Source organism: Temnothorax curvispinosus, unplaced genomic scaffold (assembly GCF_003070985.1).
Source record: "Temnothorax curvispinosus isolate PA1 unplaced genomic scaffold, ASM307098v1 QBEX01007734.1, whole genome shotgun sequence".
NCBI classification, from domain to species: Eukaryota; Metazoa; Arthropoda; class Insecta; order Hymenoptera; family Formicidae; genus Temnothorax; species Temnothorax curvispinosus.
This window is the reverse complement of record NW_020217514.1, coordinates 137,764-163,148: the sequence shown is the minus strand read 5'-3', so window position 1 is coordinate 163,148 and position 25,385 is coordinate 137,764. Positions and strand designations below refer to the sequence as shown.

General features: G+C 42.7%; 1 protein-coding gene across 1 annotated transcript; it reads right to left on the bottom strand.

Moving 5' to 3' along the window:
* Positions 1-3,859: 3,859 nt before the first annotated feature.
* Positions 3,860-25,379, bottom strand: LOC112457302. Its single transcript, XM_025020252.1, has 8 exons — positions 24,896-25,379; positions 9,876-10,140; positions 6,884-7,156; positions 6,375-6,670; positions 5,843-6,150; positions 5,517-5,700; positions 5,257-5,435; positions 3,860-5,112 (listed from the first exon to the last, which is right to left on the bottom strand). The coding sequence occupies exons 2-8, from the start codon at positions 10,039-10,041 to the stop codon at positions 4,665-4,667; spliced, it is 1,854 nt and encodes a 617-aa protein (XP_024876020.1). The 5' UTR covers positions 10,042-10,140; positions 24,896-25,379; the 3' UTR covers positions 3,860-4,664.
* Between the last annotated feature and the right edge of the window lie 6 nt (positions 25,380-25,385).

The following is a 25,385-nucleotide window of genomic DNA, read 5'->3' as shown; positions in this document are numbered from 1 at the left end:
TCCACAGACGTGACAGACGCACAAGTCACAACGTGACCATAAACTACGTGCTTACGTAGAGAACGAACTCATTCGTTTTCTTTAATAGCCAATATAGCCGTATTGCGGTTGAGCGCGAGCAGCGTCTTCGTTTCGAAATCCTAAAATTTGAAATTCTGGGAATTCTCCGAATTCCTGCGTTTCTTAAAATTTTTGAAAAATTCTTGAATTTTTTATAGTGCCACCTCCTTATCAATTATATTCTACTTTGTCGATTTTCGGGAATTTAGATTTTCACGATTACAAATCTTGAATTCTTGAAAATTAGGACAATTCTTGGGATTTAAATAGTGCAATCTCCTTAGATTATATAATTTTATAACTGACCAACGTCAGTTTGAAGCTGACCTTTGTCAGCTTTCTAGATTTTTTATTTTCTTGGAATTTAATAATTTAGTTTAAGTTTTTAATTAAGACACACATAAAGTACTTTCTCTTGATATTCTCTTGCAGATATCAGATTCATATGTTGAAAGCTATTAATTTGAATAAAACTTTAACAAAGATGATAATTATAATATTAGCGAGACATTTAATATTAAAAATTAAGAAATGACGATACAAATTTACCTCGAAATTTTTATTACAACTTTTTGGAGGAATAAATGTTTGCTGGAGGATAAATGAAAGACTTGGTGATATATAGAAGGAATTTAATAATATTATCTTAATTTTTTTTAACATATTTTGTTCTACATGACTAGATTATAAAAGCAATTAAAAATTTACGGATTTAACAATATTAAATATTATGCATCACAAAAAATGTTATATAGATATATTGAAATTTCACAATGTAAGTGCGCATTCTGGTCTCTCTTTTAAAAGAGCTTCAATTCATCTTGTTCTTACACATATAAAAAATACTTAAGCCTCTTTTGTATATGACAAAATACAAAATAATTTCTATAGTAATATGTAACACATTTTCACAATAATTTGTCTGTCGAACATTAAATATGTAACAGATATTTCTAAAAAAAAAAAAAAAAATTCAAGAAAGTCGTAGCAAAATTTAAATATTTTATCTTATACAAATTCTTTCAGTTTGTCATTTAATTTTCTCCTGTATTACATAAAGTATACTTGTTTTGATATTCTTCTTCTCCGAGATTCTTTTCACAAATATTGGAAACAAAAACCGTGAGAAACTGCAACAACTCGTAAAATATATTCTGTAAATAACAAAGCAGAATACTATCTAAGAAATATTGTAAAATAAGAAGATGACTAATCCTTATATAAGACACGCGTAGCCATAAACATTGGAAAAATATACAAAGAGAACTGTAATTCTTTTTTTCTTTCAATCGATTACTTAATACATAACGCGATATTATGAACAATTGTATAAATATTTAATCATTCAGTTATATTGTAACGCTATAGATTACGCGCTGACGCGAAGCGAAATTTAGCTGTACATAACTTTATTGTTCTTAAATATCTCCTGCGTAAATTTTAAAATAATAACGACTTATGAAGCAGGTATATATCGTGGAACTTATTATGCAAGTCAATACAGAAACTAATTCTAATTAATCTAACTTCAATTCTCACAGTGTCACTCTCTGCATGAATTCAATTCCAATATTTTCAGCGTCATAACGTTAATATTCTAGAGTGTATACAAATGCACAGCATGATGCTACGTCTAAATATTATTTCTATCATGAAAAATAATATCGTATGACTTCGGAAAAATTTAGGAAACATTTTATATATATATACAATATAATATATATTATATTATATTATATATTATATATAAATATATAATATATATTATACGTATATAAAATATATATTATATACGTATATATATATATATGTATATATTACAAGTATATATTTGAGTCGCATGTCTAATTTTGTGCCATAACGCTTTACAATTGACTACTACAGCAGCGATTATAAACTTTATAAATTCTTTATATCTCCTCGTCGAAGATTGTAAGTATAGCAAATGCTAGTTATCACTACTATTACGCCTATGTATATATAATACTATATACATAGTGTCTCAGGCACTTCAAATTTACTGTCAAGAGTTTAGATTCTTTGGCAATTTTGAAGTCAACTCGATGCCATTTCTCTTCGCGCAATTTCTTAATCTTTAACATTCAACATTTTGGCAACTAAGATCTGAACCGAAAATCTAAAATTTAATTACCAAAATTCTGTAATTTTTCGGTCACTTAACTGTAAAATTGGTTAACGCATCGATAGCGAAGCAAATCTATTTACAATTAGATTTTTAATTTGGCCTCTAACAATTGCAGTCCGGCATAGAATGCCTGAGACACCCCGTATATAAAGACTCTTCAAACTTGCTTGCTCGAAACGAATTCAAGGCTTTATATGTAGATAATGGTATCAACTTCTCTCTCTACTTTTAAATGCTGTATCATATTTTAGTTGCGCGAAACTTGTCGAGTACACATTTAAAACATCTATCTGAAATTAGAGAAGTTCGAGAATAACTGTATTTTGTATTACACAAAAATCGCGTGTTACAAGAATATATGAATCACATAAGTGTCGTGAACGTCCAAAGTTTCTTACACTACCATTTGATTGCCATAGAGTAGGGAGAAACTAAATAGCCGGAGAAGATATTCATTAAGTAAATTCTACGTGAATTATGCGGATGAAGATCACGTTTGTTATCGCACAGCAAAAATAGAAGCGTTCTTTTATTTAAAAAAATAAGAGATTAGATAATGCAGAATCTTCTTATTCGTAAAATACGGTCGAGCCCCCGTTTTACGAAGTTATCAGGATCAAGTTTCCTTTCAGTCTTCCACTTTCTTATCCTAACAACACACATGCGAATCTGCTATCTAAATAACTGCTCTGCCTTTCACTTTCTTTCTCATTCACTGTGGTAAATATCAGTAAAAGGAGAATATTTGACAAAGTTACAATCGATTCAGAAAACGGAAATCACAATACGAAACTTCATAAAACAAAGAGTCGACTGTGATCGATTCTCTATTAATAATATTTTATATTTCTATTCCATCAAAAGAATTGCATAAATACATGTGCGCGGAAATGAGAGATATTATACTTTATGTGTGCATTGTCACATATTAATTGCAATTAAATACAAGATATAAAAATATTGAAAATTAAATAAGCTGTAAGTACAATTGCCATATATTCATTATTAAAATGTAAAATATGCGATTCTTGGAATAAAAAAATATGCGACATTGATTGGCATAACGAAATTAAATTAATTATCTTGTATTATCAATGCACCAAAGTTTCTGCATTACACATTTCCTTGTAAGTACGATAATAAATCTCTGTGCAATAAAACCGGCGAAAGAAAAACTCAAGGCGCGTTAAGATTCATATAGTAAGCTAATGTCATTTGTAGAGTTCACGCAGTCTTTGTAAATATAGCGTATTATCAGATCAGTTTCAAGTAAATTTAGAAAATATATGTTTACTATATTTGTATGATTTACGTTGTATGATTTACGTCGTATGATGATTAAAACAAAAATTGATGAGCGTAAAGGCTAATGCAGTGAAGATAATGCGAACCTTTGTAGATTATTATTAAAATAGAACAATGATAAATGAGCGTTTTCACTTTATACAGTATTAATGTAAATCACATCAATTCCTACTAAACTACAAAATTGGAATCATATTTTCGTCTATCATTTAACACCAAGCTATTTTTGTAACTCATCGATCACCTTCTAAATTTCGTCGAATATTAACATCAATTGAACGCTTATTTCACTTTAAATATATGTGGTTTTTAGAAACCAACAAGAGTAAAGGCAACATTTTTTAATTCTTTTTTTATGAAATTAGATCTATAAGTTTTCATAAAGTCGAGGTAAATATCTTTCGTCTGAGTACTTTCTCACTACAAATCAACTAATCATTCTCAAGATTGAAAATGAGAAACACGCATCGCTAAATTTATACAACTTTACATCAAAATGTAATAAATTCCACGTACCTTACATACAACTTTACTAATAGTCTTGTAATAATCTAGTATTGCTTTGCTAAATAGGAAAAATATTCGCTCAACATATCGTAGACTTATTACAAAATTAATGATATTAAAATATAGTAATAAATTTGTGTCCGAGAATAGTATTAAATGTAAGCAAATTTTTTAATGTGTGTGCCTTCAAAAATATTAAACATTAAAATTGTCTATATAAATTTTAATATACGAATTAACGCAATATCACGTAAAGACGTTTTTTAAGACTTTTTTTCTTTACCCTGAATATGTAACGACAATAAAAGGCACAGAACCGTATAGAACCGTAACAAGTGATTATAAATGGCACAGTTTTGTCTATTGTTATCGTAATAAATTAAAACGATATTAATCTTACGAACAGCTAATACAGGATTAATAAAAATCCTTAAATGATTATTAAATATTATAGTTGTAAAAAGGAAGAGGAAAGGTTGACAATCAATTCCACATTTATGAGAAACATATAAATTCAGAATTTCTGCGGAGTGTCTGATATATCTTATTATGTATCGTTTGTAGAATGGCAAACACTACCACATCGTTGATTTGAATGTACTGTCATTGGAAATGAAGGATTTAGTCACGCTGAGAAAATCGTTGTTTAACTGTATCCTAACTGCACTTTGCGGCATTGGCAAAGCCATTTGATAATACGTGCGTTTCGCTCGACGATACTCGGCGGATCGTTTACCCTTTGGTTAGACTCGTCGTTACCCATGCCGATACTACAGTTGTTTTGCCACTGGCTACCCTGGTTCGTCTGATTAGTGCCGACCCAGGAGTAGAGACCCAACGCCGAATCCACGGAGCTGACGCTGTCGAAGAATACGGGCGACGACGACTTGGACTCAGGTTCCGTTATACGCTGATAGTTATCCGAGTCCAGTCCTAAACGGTCGAAGAAGTTCTCGAGCTGAGTCATCGATCGCGGCGGGCGGGAGGATACTTTGCTGGAACGGCCGTTATCCTGACGCCAATATCGATCGCTGATGTCTGATTTCGATCGTAGGATCGGTCGACCGCGACCTTCCTTCCAACCGTCGGAGAACCTAAAGTCACAATAGAAGGATAAAATTAATGATCAATTATAAAACGTTGTCGTGTTGTTAATTTTCTTCGGGTGGACAATAGGCGTTCTAAATCTTAATTTACAAACATCTCAGGCGATTGAAAGAGGAGGGCATCTAAAATACCTTGAGTTACAAGTCGGGCTGTAGTCCGTTTGACTATTGGTACTTTCAGAATCCGGGCTGTAGTGTCTCACAACGGACGGCGGTGTCCCGCCGATGTAGCTACCTTTCCTCGATCTATCTTTCTCGGTAGAATGTTGCGTGGACGCGCCACTGTCTCTGCGTATGTGAGCCCAGCAATCCTGCGAGAGATCGACGATGATTAAGGTCAAACAGTCTTATGCTTGGGATATATATATCTCGTCAGATATCCCGGTTTATACCTGTATCCTAGGTGCTGGTTCGCTACGATGAGTACAGTGTCCAGAGGAACCGCCGGAGTCTCTAGCTGTCGCACCGTGGCTCAACTTGCTGGAACCCGACGACTTTTGCGTTCGTCCGCCCGAGGATAACACGCTGCTCGCATCGCCACCACCGGATCCCAAAGATCGCCTGATATGGCGAGAACTGAAAGTTAGATAAGAAGCTGTACCAATTAATCACGTTTTCACTTGGAGTCGGCTAGAAAAGTTGCTGTAGAACCGGATATAATGTACTCGGCAATTTTTACCGTTATCAAACGGTGATGATTCACCGCTAAATCACCTACCTGCGATAACAAACGGCGTCGCGTTTAAAACTGTGGTCCGAATAGTCCGAGCTAGTTTCATAGTCCGGACAATTGCTCGTGATCGTAGCTTGGTGATGAGCGGTCGGCTTCGCGGCTACTTTCGTGGATGCGCGCGGCGAGAGGGACGCTCGGCGACGCGTGCTCGTGTGAAGATCCGGCAGCGACTTGTGGCATATCGTATTTTCCACCGACGGGGAGCTGTTCGACTTCCGACCGGACCTACCGGAAGTGTGCGAGTGCGAGTTGCTTCTGCCGAACTTGAAGCGAACGTCTTGAGGCGCGCAATGCTGCGGAACAAATAGCGCAACGTGTAACGATACAATCAACGCAGTGTTCATTGATAAACCGCGTGTATAAATTCCGTTGACAAAAAATACGCGCTCGCGTGTGTGTGTATAATTTATGTACGCTGGAATGCATCAATAAGAAGCTTAAAATAGCGACTATATGCGAAAGATGAGTGACGGTATTATAACACGGAGCGAAGATCAATATGCGATTTCCTCCTCACCAGGACGCGATCCTCGTCCCGACAGCCGGGCGAGAGACTTCCGGGCGAGTATCGGAATTTCTCCTCTCGCGTCGGCAGCCCGTTGCTCTGCGCCGTACTCTGCGGCGGACTGTCCGGAAAGAACATGTTCTCCTTGCTGTCGGTGTTCAGCAGTCGACGCAGCTTTGTTTGCAGCTCGCCCCCGGTACCGCTCGGGGGCCCCGAAATCGTCCGTCTTTGGGGAACCGGAACCAAACGTGGACTCTTCGGTGGCAGCGCGGGTGGCAGTGTTTGTTGAGGACTCAGAATACCGTCTACTGCGAAACAGGAACGACAATAGACTTTAAAAGATAATTAATAATTTAAAAAATGCAAAAATAACGAAACATTCGAAACTGCATCGAAGATATGATTCTTCTAGAACCTAGCTGGAGCTTCTTTCAAACAAAATAGAATTTCGCAGATCTTTTTGATCAGACCGTCCCACGTGTGCCGGGATTATCCTCGCAAGAGTTCTGCCGGTGACTTACGTCTGTCCTGTTCGTGACACGAAACCCAGCAGCAGGGCGGCGTCATGGGAGTCGGTTGCAACTGCGACGGCGACGTCGGCTGCATAGGGCAGGCGGACGAGTTGCCGGTGCATTTCCGCAGCAATCTCGGCGGCGGTGCGCCGGGCGCGCTCAGCTGCGAGACCTGCAAGTGGCCGCTGTTCTTCAGCTCCTGCTTCCGGTCCAGCACGGTCTCGCTCTTCACGTAGAAGGCTTTCGTCTCCTGCAGCAGCTCCACGGCGCTCTTCCGCTTCCCTGCGGCACGCACGTGGCGTAAAAGGAAAAAAATTAAGGAACTGGCGAGACCACTACCGGCGTAAATAATCCGCTTCCTGGAAGGGGACACCGTTTTCGTGCCCGATTTCATATACCCGGTCTATCTGGTTGAACCACGTGCGACGGCGGCGGTGTCCCCCACGTAGCCGCTAAATTTATGAAAGCCGCGGCTCTCCTCTTTAGAATATTAGCTCCCAACAGGGCCTTTCATCTCCGATATTTACGTTAGGCTTATCGAGTGTCCCGGAAGTGTCGCATTTCACGCAGGTATGCGTCGCCTCGGCTTATATTCGTGGCTTATCGTTTTATGAACAAGTATTTTACGGACATCCGCGCGCCTTCGCTTACTCTAAAACCCGTTATCGCGTTTGCTCACGTGCAATTTTCATTTATTACAGAGAGAAAATACGCGCGAGGCGTGCACACTTCCAGGACGCGCGCAGAAAAGTCCATGATCCGAATAAGTCGATGCTACGAAATTGTTTCGAATAATTACGAGCGAGACTGTTTAATATTCAATCCGCGCGCGCGAGCGCGAGGCGTTTATTAAGAAACGTGATGAAATGCTAATGCGGAACGTACGAATCGGCTGTTGCATGCGAAATAGAGTCCCGCCAATTAGAGCGGCTTTCACATATAATCTTACTTATACTAATTGGCAATTTGGCGATAATCTCGTTCCGCGCGCGGATCCGCAAACCGGATATTCCCGATATGTTATAGGAAGAGGAACATATCGGCGCGCGGAGAACGCGGTTCAGTCACCAGCTGGTCCGCTGGGTTTTAATCAACGACGCGCGGCGCGTATCGCCTCGTTATCAATCATTTCTCGCCACCGAGAAACGATTCCTTTCATTGTCGTCAGAACTGATCTGTTCAACACGTTCCTATATGGCATCGTCGACGTCGATCGCGTCATCGCGAAGCGACGTACAGATATCTAGGCGAAGCAACGTCTTCGCTTGTGTGCCGAGGGCAAGTGTTAACGACGAGGGCGAGCAACGCCGACGAACGGCAGAGGCAACATCTGCGAATCTGCGCCTCTTGGTTCTCCTTCTGTTTTCGCGTCGCCGACATGATTGACGACATGTGCCCGCCGTCGTCCGACACGCACATGTCCCCGCGGAGTACGCCGGCCCGATAAAACCCGGCGCTACTCCCCGGAGAAGCAACCACCGACCAGGATAATAGCTGATGGGACACATACCGGCGATGAGAAAAAAGAAAAGAAAAGAAAAAGAGAGCCGGTACGACAGAGGCAACGTCAAGGCCACGTACTGTAACATATGGCGAAATCTCGACGGGGAGAATATAAAAACTCCGATGGACTTTCTATCGCTTCGTGCTTGCTCATTCATGTTGCACGACTATCTCTTCGTTAGGTTCCGGTGTAAATTTCAATCAAATTAAAATTAATTAAGAATTGATTGTAATTTCATGGTATTTACAAGTTTATCAATAATTACTTATAATTACTTGCTTCTAATCATAACTTATCTATATAGTATATAATATAAACGTTATACAAAGAAAAAAAGGAAATGTCAAATCGAAACTTATTTGTATATACGCATATATCTATAATCTTCTTATGAGAATTTCAACTTTTTATTTCAACTTTTTTTTCTTGGTTGAATTCTATAAATGACTTTATTCATGCAAGTCTTCTTCGTTTAACGCAATATAATCTCATTGCATCATTATAGATTATAAACTCAACATTATAGATTGTTGCGATATACGAGAGTATATGAGTGTTCATTTAATACTTCTTTTTTTCTGTGTAATTTATCCTTCTGCTCATTTTTCTTCAAGCTTCCTATATTCAATGCGATTTAGGCACGAGTGATAACGCAACTTCAATAATTTTCCTTTTCCTTTTCAATAGACACTTCATCGCAAGTATTTTCGTAGATGTGAAACTTCGGCTAATATCCATCAGGCATTTCTTTTCGTGTTAAATAAAGGAACCCGTCGCAGTTAGAGAAAATTAATGTCGATCTTTGAGAGAATCATAGTTCACTATCGCGGAGCGTATTGGTTGACGTGCTATCGCAGCGCTGAATTCGTTGGATCGAATCGCGGCATTGCGCTCGCTATAAATTGTCGAAACGAGGCTATCGGACTATCGGCGTCCGTCCTTAATCGGACGTGACGCGATCGCGCACAATGGTACGTTAATGACGAAGATAATCCGTATTGTCGTAAAGCCGAAAAATGGAACGGATAATTTCTCATCGCGGGGGACGTAACTGCGAAACGTATAACTCTCCGCGAGTATATTTAGCCAGTATATTTAGAAAAGCGTATATCGGGAAATAAAATGTTTAAAAAACTGGAACGGAAGCGATGGCAATGAATTCATCGCTGAATAAAACTCGATTTCGAGTTAATTCGCGCACGCAACCTCGTGCGATAACTCAAAACCGACAATATTTCCCTTCCGTACGCTTTCGCTCGGCGTAAGCTCGCTGATTCGCCAGCAACGGAATTTGTCATCGGCACATGGCGGAAATTCGTCTCGCATCTGGCGGGGACTTGGAGCGATTCGAGAAACGCGTGTAGAGATTTCTTTCTTTCATTTTTTTTCCTTCCCCTTTGAAAGCAAGTGCACTCGTCAATAATAGCGACGCCTTGACGCATCGATTCGAGATGCGATTCGCGATGCGCACACGGTTCGCATATACGGGCTCCTCACCTGTATGGTCGATGTGCCGATGATGATTTCTGACGTACGGCGGCGCGGGATGCCGGGCCTGCTGCATGTCCCAGTACGGGTTCCGGGGGTTCCCGAAATTCATTCGCGTCTGCTGCGAGGGCGAAGACGATTGCTTGCAGGGCAGCCGGGCCATGGCAGCCGTCATCTTCTTTCACGGGATCTAAGCTGATTGCCTGATGGTGAACGTCCCGCTCAGTTTGTTACGCCGTCGTCTCGGCCCCATTTTCGAGCTGTTGTCTCCTCTCTGAAAGAGATAGACGAGAGATAAAAGCGATAAGTCACAAGCGGGGATATTAATAAACAGGCTCGAGATCGACGCTATTGTTTTCCCCACGCGATCCTATACGCGATGGGAGATCCTCAGCCTCATCGCGAAATAGATCTTTCCATTTTTTTAGAAAACGTTGTATTCATTACGGAGTTAATGAATTAATTTATTCGTAGTTACGTTATTATTGGAGGCGTAAATTCGTCGCGGCGCGATTTGATAGTTTCAATATAAAGACCATTGTTCCGGCGGGAGTATTAAGAAAATTTCGTGCGCCGTGTATAGAATTAATAAGCGTTACGGAGCTGGCGTTACGGAGTGCGTCGAGTGGGAAAGTGCCAGTTCACGCGGCTGGTTTAATATTTATCGGGCTGATTGCATTCAATGCTATCGCGGCCAGATGCCTTTCATTACCATAACACCGACTGTAATGCTGGGGGGCTACCCCCTGTTTGCCTCACAAAGGGATATAAACGCGCGGCGACACCGGAGGAGCACCTGTACTCCTCTTTACCGGATCCTCCCCTATCAATAAGCCACTCCAATTTAGATCGCGACGAAAAGGTGCGTCACTCGCTCTCGACAGCTCGCGCCCGTGGATCTCGTAACAATGTCACCTAAATTGGTTTGAAAGCCGGCGTTATAAGAGCTTAAAGTGAAAATATAAAAATAACTCCGATCGTTATAAGGTGGGGATTTATCAAGCTCCAGCTAATCTAAGAGCTCAAAACGCAATAACGCACGAAATTGTTGGAATATTTTAAATTAAGTTTGGTCCTTGAACCCGAATTATACTAGTAGAAATGTCAAGATTGTTTTAAGACTTTTTTTAATTACAAAGACACAAAGCAGTTTGTGAAAATAACACAGTGTTTATAGTACCTAGAGTTTATTATTCCCCGGCTTTAGCAAATTAATCCTCGATTGTGGAGTCACCGGAACTTTTGCCGCTTTCTTACACAGAATCAAATTTTATTTAAAGACAAATAAAATTTGATTCTATATGCGTAACTAAAATACGAAAGAATACAACGGTAAATGTGCAAAAAGAGATTATTTTCATTTCTCTTTTTCTCTTCATAAAAATAAGAATCTTTAGAATGTCACATCCATTAATGTGTAATAAAAGTATATTCACAGTTAAGGGTTAAGGCCCTCATCGACTATCCATTTATATCCATTGGAATAATCGCCGTACATGTGGTTCGAGAAGGCGACAGCTCAATAAGTTTCAATCGTAAGCTGATTTAAGGTAATTTGCAGCATGCACAAAGAATCTCTGTCCGTCTATCGTTCAAACGGCGTCGTCTGGTTTACCAATTCCAACTTTGACCAATTAGATGCAATTTATCAAGTTTAAACGTATCGGAGATAAAAAGGACACTTTCTAAATTTTACAAAAGACTAATTATGGAGTTCTGTCGGGAGATTATAAAGGCGCTTTTCGCGTAATGAGAGTTCTCGCTCAATCTGGCGGTAACTTCGGCACCGCCGAGCGGCGAAGGTATCGGTACCCCGCGAAATTTCTGCGTCCCACACGGTCCGAGAACGGGGAACTGGCGAACGGTATACCAGGTATACCTCTCGTTGAAACAGCGAAATCGTTCGACTTGACCGAGCAAAAAGCTCGGGCGGCGAGTCCTTCTCCTCCGCCGCGAGAGAAGCACACGCATACTCCAGCGTCTCCGTGCACGCGCACGCGGGGCCACGTAAAGGCGGCCGATAATATCGCGGCAAAGCGTGTGCCTACGTGTGTCCGTCGCCGACGACGATGCGCTCAACGCGAACGGTATCCATCCGTGGCCAGCGTATACGAAAGCGTGCGCGTAAGCGTGAGATGTCCCAACCTGCGCGACTGGACAACCGCCGTCGCCAGGACACGCATCGCCGATCGCGATCGCGCGTGTAAGTATTCGCACGCCTGGCACACGCGCGCGGGTAAACCGACACCGGCCGCCAGCGAATCGTCATTTCCTGTCGAATCGGCGAATTAAAAAGAAAAAGATATTAAAGGACGAAATTTGAACCAATACCCCGGGTTAAATAACATTTTGTTACTTTCAGCTACCGTGTGTGTCGAAATTTATTATATATTTTTACGCAAAACAGTATTATTTTAACTCTATTCCAGTTAAATTAACGACATATCGAGTAGAAGCAGTGGCCACTATAGGAATGACTTAATATTTAATATATTAAGTATAATTTGACACTGCGAATTAACAATTCGATTATATGCGTCCAGCGAGATGTCGTCGTCGATGTAAACCACGGACGCATATATCTGCTTGACGATCTTCTTCATTTTCTTTTAACGCAAAAAGCTATTCCATGCTCGACCGCTCGCAATGCGCCGAGTCTCGTGTCGCGTCCGTAATCATTTATAGTTCTGCTCCGCGTTCGAAGAAATGAAACTCCGTACGATGAACGAGAAGCTCGCGGAGCCTCCGATCTCATTCCGGCAGTGAAATCATATCTATCTCGCGTTTCAGTGAGCGTCTCGAGCGCGTCGAAAGACCATGTCGGTCCTAATCGTCCGACCGGCGAACGAGAACTCCAAATCAATCTTATTGTCACGGTGAGAAAAATTGCATCGGCGAATTGTGTACACCCGACATGTCGAAATGGACGAGATCGCAGTAACACACCGATGATCGCGTTATTGCGAGCGAACGTGACGGACGTGACGGAACTTCGAAAGGCAGGATCCCACGCGCGCGCACGTTGTGTGCACGTGTGCGTGGAAAGATAAAAATTCTCCCCCCTCCCCGGCGCGTCTCTTTCCTTCTCGCAGCGGGGATTCCACGTTTTCCAGCCGAGTTGCCGAGTTTCCTCCTCCAAATGTTCGCGCGACGGTCCGTGGACCATAAGTGAGAAGAGGAGAGCGTGGTTATATGATCGCCACCTCTCGGAAGCGTTAATAGCAACCCACCGAGAGTGTATCTCGTATCTCTTGAGCACCCCTCTATATTTGAGAACTGATCCTCCAGGTTGGGGGTTAGGCGCTAGGCTAACAACCAGGCTAAAAAAGGTAGGCTAACAACCAGGCTAAAAAAGGTTATTGTTAAAAAAACCAGAAGGGAGGCCTCGGATTTTGATAAAGGCCGAACTTCAGGAATAGGTACAATATTGAGCTGTGGTGCCGCTGAAGAAGAAAAGAAATTCGATTAATTTCTCGAAAAATTTGCGTCTCCGGTAGAGACCTCACGCATATACGCGTTATCGCACGCACGACAACCGCCTACGCGCAGCCACTCGAACCCCTGCCGTCAGTCGTTGTTTGAACAATCTGCTAGATGCAAATAGAAGCTGCCTATGAGGTCCTGCCGAGCAACGGTCGCTCGCCAGGACCGTTAAAAAGAAGGCTGCTTAGGCGACCGAACGATTGCAGAAAATGTTTATTGTAATAAGCGATTATTTCTGACAGCGTGAGATTCGACTCTCTAAGCTCGTCTTTAGAGAAAAGAACGGAAGATTAATTGAACACGTACACACACATGCTGTCTTATAATAATTATGATTTTTAATTATTTTTTGTGAGAATGGATCAGGAGAATTAAATGTTTAAATGTACTTTTGTATGTTTATATGTTGTTTTTTAAATCAAAGTTCTCTTTATGGGTATATATATTTACAGCTTCGATATATTAAATTTGCGCGATCACGCAAAAATACGTATAAATCGAATTAAATTAACTTCTACTTTTAGATTACAATATTATTTTTTATATGAAAACAGAGTAAAGCATGTAGTATCAAACGTGTTTTTATCATTTTTATTATCAATGTTTGTTTGGTTTTGCAAATCAAAATTCTCTTTATATGTCGACATGTTAAAATCGTATGATCGTGCAAAAATGCATATATGTATATCGAGATCAAATTAACACACCTTTATAGATTACACCTTTATAGATTACAATACTGGAGTAAAAAGACGAACTATCTTATATTTGTATCCTGAAGTTATATGTATACGTGGAGCGTGGACCTAGTTTACGATAATAGAGATGAGCAGTTATTACCCCACATACCTATGAAGGGTTAAGATGTGCGGAGGACGACCGCCCTCGCCTTCCGCAATTACGTATTTACCATCTCGAGAAAAACGTGAAATTTTACCGATTATACAGAACATCCTATACTTAGCGTGCCGCGTTTCACCCACGGATCTTCTTCATTGCAATTTGCATCGATTTTTCGCAGCTAGACAATTACAAGTCTGTAGTATTACAAGTCTATCCAAATCCACTCGACATAGAATGCGATTTTACAATCTCTATCAAGATTTTACCGTATCCATATCTCTGAAACTTAGAGTCCCTTCACCTTCGATCGTTTAAAAGCTCAAGAAGCGTCGATGCCTTTCCGGTAAAATCGGACTCGAGATAAATCAAAGACGCCGTGAGATGAAAGGCGGCTTTGTACGTCCGGGTAACGCGTACCCCATGTTCCGAATGTCGACGGACGCGTTAAGCGCGTAGTAGTAGCCGCAAAAACGTCAAGCCGAGCAGCGTCCCCTGGTCGTAAACCATCAACGGATGTGTCGAATGAATCCGCCTGGTCAACAGTTTATGGTACACGCGCAGCAATTGACCTACATTGTGTTGTACGCCGCAGGAAGGGGGTACCCATAGACCATAGCCCGGGACTAAATTATCAGGACACCGAGCGACGCACGAGCGTGAGGGCGACTTAATTAGCCAATTACCGGCGCGCGTATAGAACTGCGCGCAGCCGGTGGTCTTAGATCCGGAGGGTGGACAGAAGGAAGGGGGGACTGCGAGGGCAGTAAAGGGTCCGAATGTCGGACGGATGGAGTTTCGCCACTCGGGGCGAGACTGTCGGGGGAGGTGCCCCATCCGAATCCAGGACAAGGCGATTGAAACGTCAGCTTTATCCTTGAACGGTGCAAAAGGATTCCCGGCTCTCTCCGGCGGAATCAATTCGCCACCACCCTCCCTCCGCGGTTGTTCACGTTCTCACCTAAAACTTGCCTCCTATTGACAGGTCCTATTGAGCGTGGCAGAATCTCGAAGGGGTCGAGAGTGCGGGAGAACGGCTCTGCGGCGCAGATATGTTACATTTAAAATATTTTTGCCCCAGCACGTAGCCTTGCTCCACATACGAGCTCGCTATGTATCCTCCTAAGGCTCACGATGGGAGATATTTTTCTCTTTCAATGAGAGGACGCGCCGAACGGAAATTACTGCGGCTATCGCGCGCTAAACTAAATTCATGTATTGCGGTTGAATTTATACGTACAACGCACGGTGCGTTACATCTCGTAATTTTTGACAAAACATATATTGTACATTACAATGCACTGTAAATATTAAAGGATGAAATTTAAACCAGTACCTTGAATTAAATAGCATTTTGTTATTTTTAACTATCTTATGTGTGTTAAAATTTATCATTTTTAGTTTAGTTAAATTAACGACATATTGGATAGGACTGGTAGGATTAGTGGCGACCTATAAGAATGTTTAAAAATGACTCAAATTGAGTCATTTTTAATTTGACACTACAAATTAAAGTATATATTAAGTATATATTTAAGTATATATTATATAATATTATATTGTTACATTATATATTTTTTCGCGTTTTTTCTTAAGATTGTATGGCTCTCGACCTTTTACAACCAACATCGTCGAGCACGTTGTTACGACGAGATGTGGCAAAGCAACAGTTACAACAAACCTACTTTAGCTGTACAATTACACTCGAGCGCAAAGCGTTAACTCGACATTTCAAAACGCGCGATGAATTTTCGGGCCGCTCGCGCGGAGCCTTTTGTGAATCGCGCGCCGTTTCCGCCTGGAACTTTCTGATTATTTGCTACGCGTAATAAAACGCTAGCCTAGCATATCCGACAGCCGCGGCGGCGCGGAGGGGCCAGGATGCGTTCATCGTGTCTAGTTCCGCGTAATTTCTGCGGGCAACCAATGGTTCGCCATGTGTGCGCGAGCACCGCGTGCGGGCGGCTAAATGCCAGTAATTGTTTGTTATTCCGTTCGTGTTCCGCAAGCGGATTACACGAATTACACGGCCGCGGAGAAACGCGAGGCGACGTAACGCTCCATTTTCCGTAGGAAAAACCGTATTTTCTTCCGGGTCTTCCGGGACTTTTTCCCGACAGCGCATCGACAGTCGTTAGCGCGACAAAGGGGGGATTGAGAACGATCGTCGGCGGCAAGATATCTTTCTTTCTTTCGGCCCTCCCTCGCTCTTTCCCGGCGACAATGACGTTTGAATGGAACAGCCGCGGAGACTTATCGTCTGTCAGTTTATTGAATGAGAAAGGGGCGGTTCTCTGGATTCGAAATAAACGCAAACGCGCGCGACTGAATAGAATGCCATCGGGGTAACACGTGGATGTTCGTAATGACCTTCACGCTCAGGAAAATGCACATGACGTAAAATGTATCGGTCTTTCTGTCACAGATTTCCGGTTTGGTCTATATCGAGCCCGACCGACCGATCAATTGTATACCAGCATCTTCGCCGACTTATATGCATTTCCAACCGCGCCAATTCGCCGCTGGCACAGCCAATCTTTACCTTTCCGATTCCACCCTTGCGATGTATTTCAAGCGTCGAAATCAATGAGATTTAAACGAGCCCGTTAGCGAAACGGGGATAAGGCCGAGGGAAGAGATCGTTGCTGACAGCAACGCCGCGCGCGCGAAAATATCCTTCGCGACGAGCTCGCGGAAGTTTTAAGAATGGAAGCTTCACGAATAGCCACGGGGTCGATTGACGGCTGTCGCGAGAGCTTCGTCAGAAACACGCGGCCTGCGTCACTATTAAAAACTTTATCGCGCGCGCGGAAAGCTTAATTAACCGACGTTTAATTAATCCTCTCTACGAGGGTTGTATTCGCACCCCTGGAGCGGCCTTTGAAGCGCGCACCCCGGTAACCTTCACCAGGCCGCGTAAACGGAAGGTTAAAGATATCTTTTATACGTCACATCGTATATAATGACGTCAGTGCAACCTTATGTTTTTATAGTCCAGTTTTACGACACGTGCCACACACAGAGAGAGAGCGGCCTGCAGCATCTCGTTACGTAAAAGCGCCCTAGGACCCTTGCGTCACTCGTTATTTATTAATTTTATTTTTCACTGACATCAGCGAGAGTTTCATTCAATTTACGTATATCAGAAAAAATTACGTGTCGCCCCCGAGAATTATCTCGCGCCCGAGTAAACCGCGAGCAAACGGAGAACTTTCTTGCGAAACTCCTGAAATCGAAGCTTGTAATATTGGACGCCGCGTTTATTAGGTGACTTATTTTTGTTTTGTTATATCGACTTAATTGATATCGACTCACTTGACGAGCCTACACGCGTAAGCTCTCTCTCGTCGCTATTGTTGGTTGCGCTACGTGGCATCGCGCTCGTTTGCAGAAATAAAAATAAATCCGCTGACATCCGCGGAACGCGTGGTCTCGTCCATTGACTTTCGCCATTACTTTCAATATTCCGGACACTTCATTTCCCGTCTCTCGCGGTGTTTATTCCGAGTATTTAATCCAGGAGGAGAGGAGGGATTTTCTGTTTCTGTTTGCACACAATTCTGCGGCGCGACACCGCGCGGATCGATATACACACACCACTTTCTCTGGCCACTCGACAGCTCGCTATTTCCATCACGCTTTTGACATTGAATTTCAAGCTCGTGCGTTTCCCGAGGAAAACAATAGACGAAGCCACTCTACAGGGACGAGCGAGTGTGGACGAAACCTACATACGATCCAAAACAAGGAGTAATATAAGATCGTTCAGAGCTGCCAAATGTGACGCAGATATTACCGATAGACTCCTTTCAACATTAAATGAACGGCGAATCTAAACGACAAATTTAAATCTAGCGCGACTTCTGTAAACCTGTAGCTTAGAGGTAAAGGATCGTATTTCCAGTTTTGGTCACAATTAGAGTTAATACTTTTTCCAATACACACAGACAGAATTTTCTCTTAGAATTTACCCTGAAAATAGGTAGTTGTGGGACAACATGTGCTACGAAGAATTTTACGCGAGCTATTCTGATTAATATCAACCATAATAAAAAATACTAATATCTGTTACATTAAAATATGAAATATGTTTGATTTTTACTAAAATATATCTAGGAAATTTCAATAAGTTTTCAAAAGTCACCAATCTGTGCTTGGTAATTTTTATCACGTTGTTCGCAAAATGTCTTTTGTATATTTAAAAAATTCCTTGGTTGCCAAGTTGTCCCAAGTTTGTATTGAACTTAACGGTAAAATATAACGAAAAATTCTCTCCGTGCAGAAGTTTAAATTGTATAGTAAAGGGTGTTATGTGTCCATTATTACTAACAAGGGAAGGGTCAACCCTCGGGGTCACCGATTTTGTCGAAATTTTACTAAAATGTAGTATTTATATAGAAGTGACAAATGCTGTACGAAGACGATGCGCTTCTCAACCGTTGCCGAGAAAAAAAATAAAAATATATAAAAATAAAAAAAATATAAATAAAAAAATATATATATATTGGCGGGGATATATTTACATAATATTAAAAAAATTGTATGTATATTTATTGGATTTATTAGTTTTGTATAGGTATAAAAAAAGGTTACAATAAAAAAGGCGTACAAAGGAAGAATATTATAATAAAATGATTGCGATTGTTCGTCGTCTTGCTCTGTAACTTTACAAACTTTAGAGTGATTGAAATAAAAAAAACAAGTGAAACATAAAACTGACTTACACCAAACACACTTTATAAATCCAATTTTTTTGCAAGCATATTTTGTTTTTAATAATGAGACAGGAAAACACACGTCATTAACATTCAAAAAGCTCGGCCGTTCGCTCGTCAGTTTTGATGCAAACTATGCGTATTTAATCATAAGTGAAAATACCGGAGCATTTAACTGATGCAATATTAAAGAGTGAATTTTTATAACATCTTCACGAGATGCTATTTCTCTTTTTTGTTGTAGTAATATAGGAGCATTCTGCAAGCGCTTAAGAAGAATATTACTCCTATATTACTAATATTTTACGAACATTTTATGCACGGTTTTAAAATGATAATAAAATAAAATAAAAAAAAAATTCACATCGCAATTTCTCGGCAACGGTTGAGAAGCGCATCGTTTCCGTACAGCATTTGTCACTTCTATATCAATATTACATTTTAGTAAAATTTTGACAAAATCGGTGACCCCGAGGGTTGACCCTTTCCTTGTAAGTTCCTAAGATACAACGTTTAGAAGAAGTCGTACTATAGAAATAACTTTAAATCCTGTTTTCTTTAAATTTCTAATAATGGAGATACGCTCCTTTATCTCTATAGGTGCAGAAATATAATTTAGTTGAGCTTCGCGAATCTCTTTCCCGTCTTAGGCGACTCATAATTGTCACTCCTCGATCAGAACGCGCGTCGCTTCCTGTTATCGCACGGTTCTAATTGTTAAGCTAATATACCGGCAATTCCATTTTTCCCACCAATTATTACAGCTCGCTCGACGTCGTCATCGTCGACGCTCCCCGGCGTCGCTCTTTCCGTCATCGCGAGAGCGTCGTTTCGACGTCGTCGTCGCCGTCTGCCCCCGCAGCTCTCGAAGTATTATCGCAAAGTATACCGGGGAACACAACCAGCCGTATCTCCCGTGTTTTGAAACGCTCGCGTGGCTTACAAAAGGCCGCGGAAAACCGGTATACGGAAAATGTCACGGCCTTGTCGCCCGATGCGACCGGCGCCGATCGCGGCGCAAAATAGTCTATCGACCCGACCTGGTGTGCCGCACAAAGGCGACGAATTAACGATATAGCGCGGATCGACGAAATTCGACGACCGGATTTTCGCAAAGGGCGACTTTCCAACGCTCGATACATCCATCACGGACGCGGAAACCGGGCATCGGCGGCGCGAAACGTTGAACGGAGGCGAATGCCTGCGATGGTGGTTTAGATTATTTTTTAAGTGGGCGTAATATACGCGCGCGCGGGGGATACGAGGCAGCATCTGCGGTGCAATTTACACCGCGTGCAACGGTGTTAGCGAAGCATATCGCTGGAAAGAGCCAGCTGGCTCTTCCCCCCTCGAGTTCCGGATCGGTATTGAGCGTCATTTTTCAAATGTTGTTACGTTATATATATATATATATATATATATGTGTGTGGCTGAATGTCGATACAACGTAGAGAAAACGTAGGCTAACGGTGATCAAGCTCGGAGTTGCAATCCGCTGCGAATGCATCGCCAATGCTCAATGCATTTTCCGCATTTCTATAATGGTAAAACATCGCGCTCCGGTTAGTTTGCCAAGGCGAACGTTGGATAAATATTATTTCTACAAAGAACAAATAATAATCTCTCGTAAATTTCGCTTCGAAATAGCGATCCCGCCAATCGGAAGAAGTTAATTGAAAATTTAAAAAGGAACTTGCGCGGACGGGAACTTGTTTTTAAGTTTCTGTTTTAACGTGCCGCTGAAATAACGCGAAATAACGAAGGGGAAATGTATAATGAATTAAAAAAAGAGCAAAACTGACGGAATTAAATTTACAATTTTAACTGCTCCTTCACGTTCGTAGACCAAAACGGATCGCCGGGCAATATTGCGAGAGGTCGAAGCTCCATCGAAGGAGGACCGCGGGAAACCTAATAGAAACCGGAGGGAAATCGTACTCTCGAAGCGTGATGCCGCCGCGCGATATTACAAACGTCCCGTACAATTGGGACGAGCGCGCGCGTTGGATGCGCAAAAGTCGGTCGTTCTCGAAATCTTATGTGACCATCAGCGGCGCGTTTCCGGCCGCTGTAAAAACCGCCGCCGCCGACGCTGAGTTCTCTCTGACGCTGCAGCCATTTTTAACGGATCGCAATGCATAAAGCGTAATAAATGACGTGCCGTAATCGGCACGTACGCGCGCGCGTAACTGGGAAATGCTGCGCCTCGTTGTTTTAAAACCTAGCGGTTTCCCACACAGGCCTTTCTCACACGTGACCGTCCCTGTCTGTGCGCCCCGTGTGTGATAAAGCAAGACGCCAGGATAATGCGCGTTTCGCGGCCGATTAGAGGCTAATGCCAAGGTCCCTTTTCTCCCGGTTAAAGGGTGAAGTCATCCTTAGCGTGGCACGAAGCGTGCACTTTGCGTTATCGCGCGGGTTCAATTTTTTGCGACGGATAATACATAATGAGAGCTTATCTCCACGAGCTATCAGTCAACACACGCGGCTCATTGTCAATCTCTTTTTCAATAGCGTTTACTTAAAGATTACTTCAACAAGTACGCTGAGAAAAAAAATTCGTTAATCCCAAGAAATATTTAGTCCGATACGTTCAATTAAACATTTTAGTTAGTTAACTAAACATTGGTTAAATTAATTAATTCTTGATTAAAGAAACTAAATAAATTGTTGAAACAACTAATGTTTAGTTAAACTAAAATGTTTAGTTGAACGTATCAGACTAAATATTTCTTGGGATTAACGATTTTTTTTCTCAGTGTAGAATAAGAGTAATTTCAATAAACAAGAATTGTCGACGAATGGTATTTGAGAGGACAAAGATCAAAGGAGCAAGTCTGTGCCCTTAGAAAGTAAATGATGCCAAGGAAGGACGCTGTATCAGTCTTATGAGAGTCTAATTAAATTGCAGTAAGTTATTTTAGTAAATATCTTTATAACGAAAAAAGAACTAGTTATTTTAACGGCACGATCTCGGATCTCTCAGAATAAAAATTTACGCTCTTATTCGTGCTCGAAATTATCAGAGCTTGATTTGAAAAGGAAGTTAATCTGTTTAATATATATCGGTCGTTTCAGTTCCAAGATACTGTTACGAGAAGAACGAAATTCTGCGTCTCTCTAAAGTCGTGAGATCATACTTTATTCAATGTTACTTGACGTTCGTTTTAATTGTTTGCGATTGTACCTTCTCAACAACGAGCGCAAAATTCCGCTTGAACCTTAATTAGAGGGCTAATTGACTAATTAAATTCAATTCTGAAGATACTGGAAATGACGCTCGGGGCGGATATTTAAAGGGTCATAATCGTTAAAAAGGAATTAGATAGGAGACGATGGCTTAATCTTCCGAAATTAGCGCGCGAAAATTCCTTTTGAAATTTTCCGTCGCATTCCGAGCGTATCTAACTGATCGTAATTTTTCAATGTAAGAAGAGTATATTAAAAATTAACAGTCAATGTTAAGGAAAAGTGAGAATGTCCAACGCTGTCCACTGTCGTGTTCGCCGATAATAAACCACGCGAGATAAAGAGCGAGCGTGGGTCTTCACCGAAAGGGAAATAGTTTTATCAGCGTTCACATTATCAGCGTAGGCTCTCTATCGAAATACAGCCAATCTAAGGGTAAACGTACCCGTCTCGATATCCGTATCGCGACGACAAAATATATAGCGTCGCCGGGTGCGCGCGATAGTAATCGGAAGAACTTACCGTGGCGTGCAACACGCGACACTATATTGATTAAAGTGAAACTCGAGATTTTAAAGCGAGTTCACTGCTTTACGGATCAATTACGATCGCCGGTGGGCGGGGACCGATAGACTCGATGCAGAAATGTGAAGGTCTCGCTTGGCCTTCGGGGTCTCTTTGATGTTTCGCGAGAAAAGTCGTCGTGTATTTTTGCAGTCACGAAAAAATACCCGCGAAATAATATTCCTCCGTTTATTTAAACCTTACTCTTTACGTCCCACGTCTTTAGCCGCTTCGACGGAGAGAAGATCCGAGGTATCGCCTAGCTCTTTCTCTTTCTCTCTCGGTGTCCAGAGAGAGGCATATAGAATCGCTAACTCGCTTAACGTTAACTGGATGTTTACGACCTGCGGTAAAACGCGAAAAATCGATAGGCCGAGCAAGCGTTGTCGTCGCACGCGAATGCGGACGTGAACTTTATCGGGAAGCTGACCGATCTTCGCAGCGATCGACCGACCGTCCGACCGACCGCGCTCCGGCGACGTCGACGTCGGGGTGGCGATGACAACGACGACGGGGGCGAGACGCCGAGAAGGCGGCCGGTCTAATAGTTCAATTAACTCGAGTCTACCGGAGCGCGGTATATGAATATTTGAGCGGTCGAGGAGAGCAAGCTTCCGATGCCGAGACAGGAGAGAACATCTGCGGCATGATGAAATCCGCGTGCCCGGGAGGTCGTCGGAGGAGACACGCGCGTCACAAAGTCGATCTGCAAGCGCATTCTTATCGCGCGTGCGATTGATAGACGATGGCATTCCAATTACGGTGACGGCTCCGTAGACGTAGATACGAGGCTACTCGAGACGAGTCGCGGCAAAAACCCGTCCTCGGAGAGCTGCTGTGACGTAATACGAGCGGATTCCGCGCGAGATTTCTGGAAGAAGCTCGGGAGCTGAAAAGGTGTTCTCGGAATTAAAATCTGAGATTTTAGGATAAGTCGCGATGGATAGCGTTGTAAAGTGAGAGAAATATTGTATCGCGTTAAGTTCAATTATTACGGTAATACGCTATTGTATTGAAATTCTCGTAAAACGAGCGGTTAAAATGACTGTGTTCCGTGCTTTCCCTCGAGCTGGTACTTCTTCTTCTTCTTCTTCTTCTTCTTGAATTAATGGCGCCTGTCTTTCGACAGAGACAATACAGCCAGCTTCGTGTAATATATATATAGTAGGAACCCTTTCTTGTTATATTTTTCCCAAAAGTCTTATAAATTAGGATAGACGCTGTTTTTAAAACTTTCGAGCTGCTGCACGACCCAGCTTGTGATTTATGCGCGTCTTCTGTCGAAAGCGTGAAAAGTAACGTTTGCATGGACGTTATAAGCGTCCGAAATTGAATCGCGATGATCGATGCGGCATTTTTTTTACTGACGTGTATTAAATACACCGTTCAATTAAAAGCAATTGATGGCGGTTTGCGTTCGATAAATATGCAATGCCGTTTCAAAGCCGCCGCGCCGCGCGGTGTCGGGTTTCCGTGTAGAAAATTGGATAAAAATTTGTTAAACAAATTTACGTAGCCGCAGCGCGCGCGCGCTCGTGCGCGTGTGTGTGTGTGTCGCGTGCGCAAAATTCTCCCTTTTTTTTCCTCGCACGGCAGGCTTCCGCTTTCGACGCACATTTTTCGCACGGAAGCCGACACGTCGCAGCTATAGACGTGCCGCTTCGATTCGTGCATGCGAAAGGCCACAAACGGCTGGTTTTTCCCCCTGACAACAATTCGGAGAGCGGAATCGCCGCATCTCTTCGAGCGTGTCGGAGAAGCTCAATGATTAATTCAGAACCTCGCGCGGCGAACGAGAATCAATATTCGACAACGGCAACAGCTGATCGGCCGACGAATCAAAAATATCCCGGCCGTCGCGCCGATCGGCGAGTTTCAAAGACGCGAAGAAGGACGAAGAAAATCGTGAGATTTATAAGACACGCGCGTGTCGGCGACAACGCAAAGGCGGGCAAAAAGTGGAGCGGCCGCTAACTAAGCGATATTTCGCTCCTGGAAGAAAAAAAAAAGAGAAAGAAAGACGGCGGAGAGAAAGAAGAAAAAAAGACAAGAAACGCTTCTCCTCCAAAACGCCGTTCTTCAAAAAAAAAAAAAACGCGTGCGTGGACGAAGCGCGTGCGGTTGCGACACGCACGCGAGTCGGGAGTCGGGAGCCGTGTGTGTGCGTGTCGGAGGGGGGCGAGCAGGGGGCAAGGTGCCTCTCTCGGCCACCGGATCGGACGACAGGTTACTACTCACGTTGGATGCTGCAGCGTCAGCATATCGGCGCACCCGGGAGGACGAAGGACGACGCGTGCGATCCTCGCGCGAGGACGGCACCGCGAGGAGGAGCGCGCATTCGCGTCCTGGGATCCCGGGGGCCGACGATCTCCGGCCGGGGGGGACGACTCGCCTCAGGAAGCGACTGCGGCTACGGCTGCGGCGACCACGGCGGCGTACGGGCAGTCAAAGCGCATCCGGCATCTCTCCGCACGGCCTCCCTCGGTCTCGCGCGCACTCGTGTACGTGAACCTTTGCCGCGTATGTGACCCCGACGACGCTCTCTCAAAGAGTGATGGAGCGTGTGGAGTCCGTGGAGAGGACGACGACGGAACGCTTGCTTCGCGACGCGGCACGACGATACCCGCCGTCCCGCGAGACTCCCGACCACGCAGCAGGTTCCGCGACTACTTGGCTGCTTCTGCCAGTGTTCTGTTCTGTTCTGCCTGCCTCCGCTCACCGCTGTCGA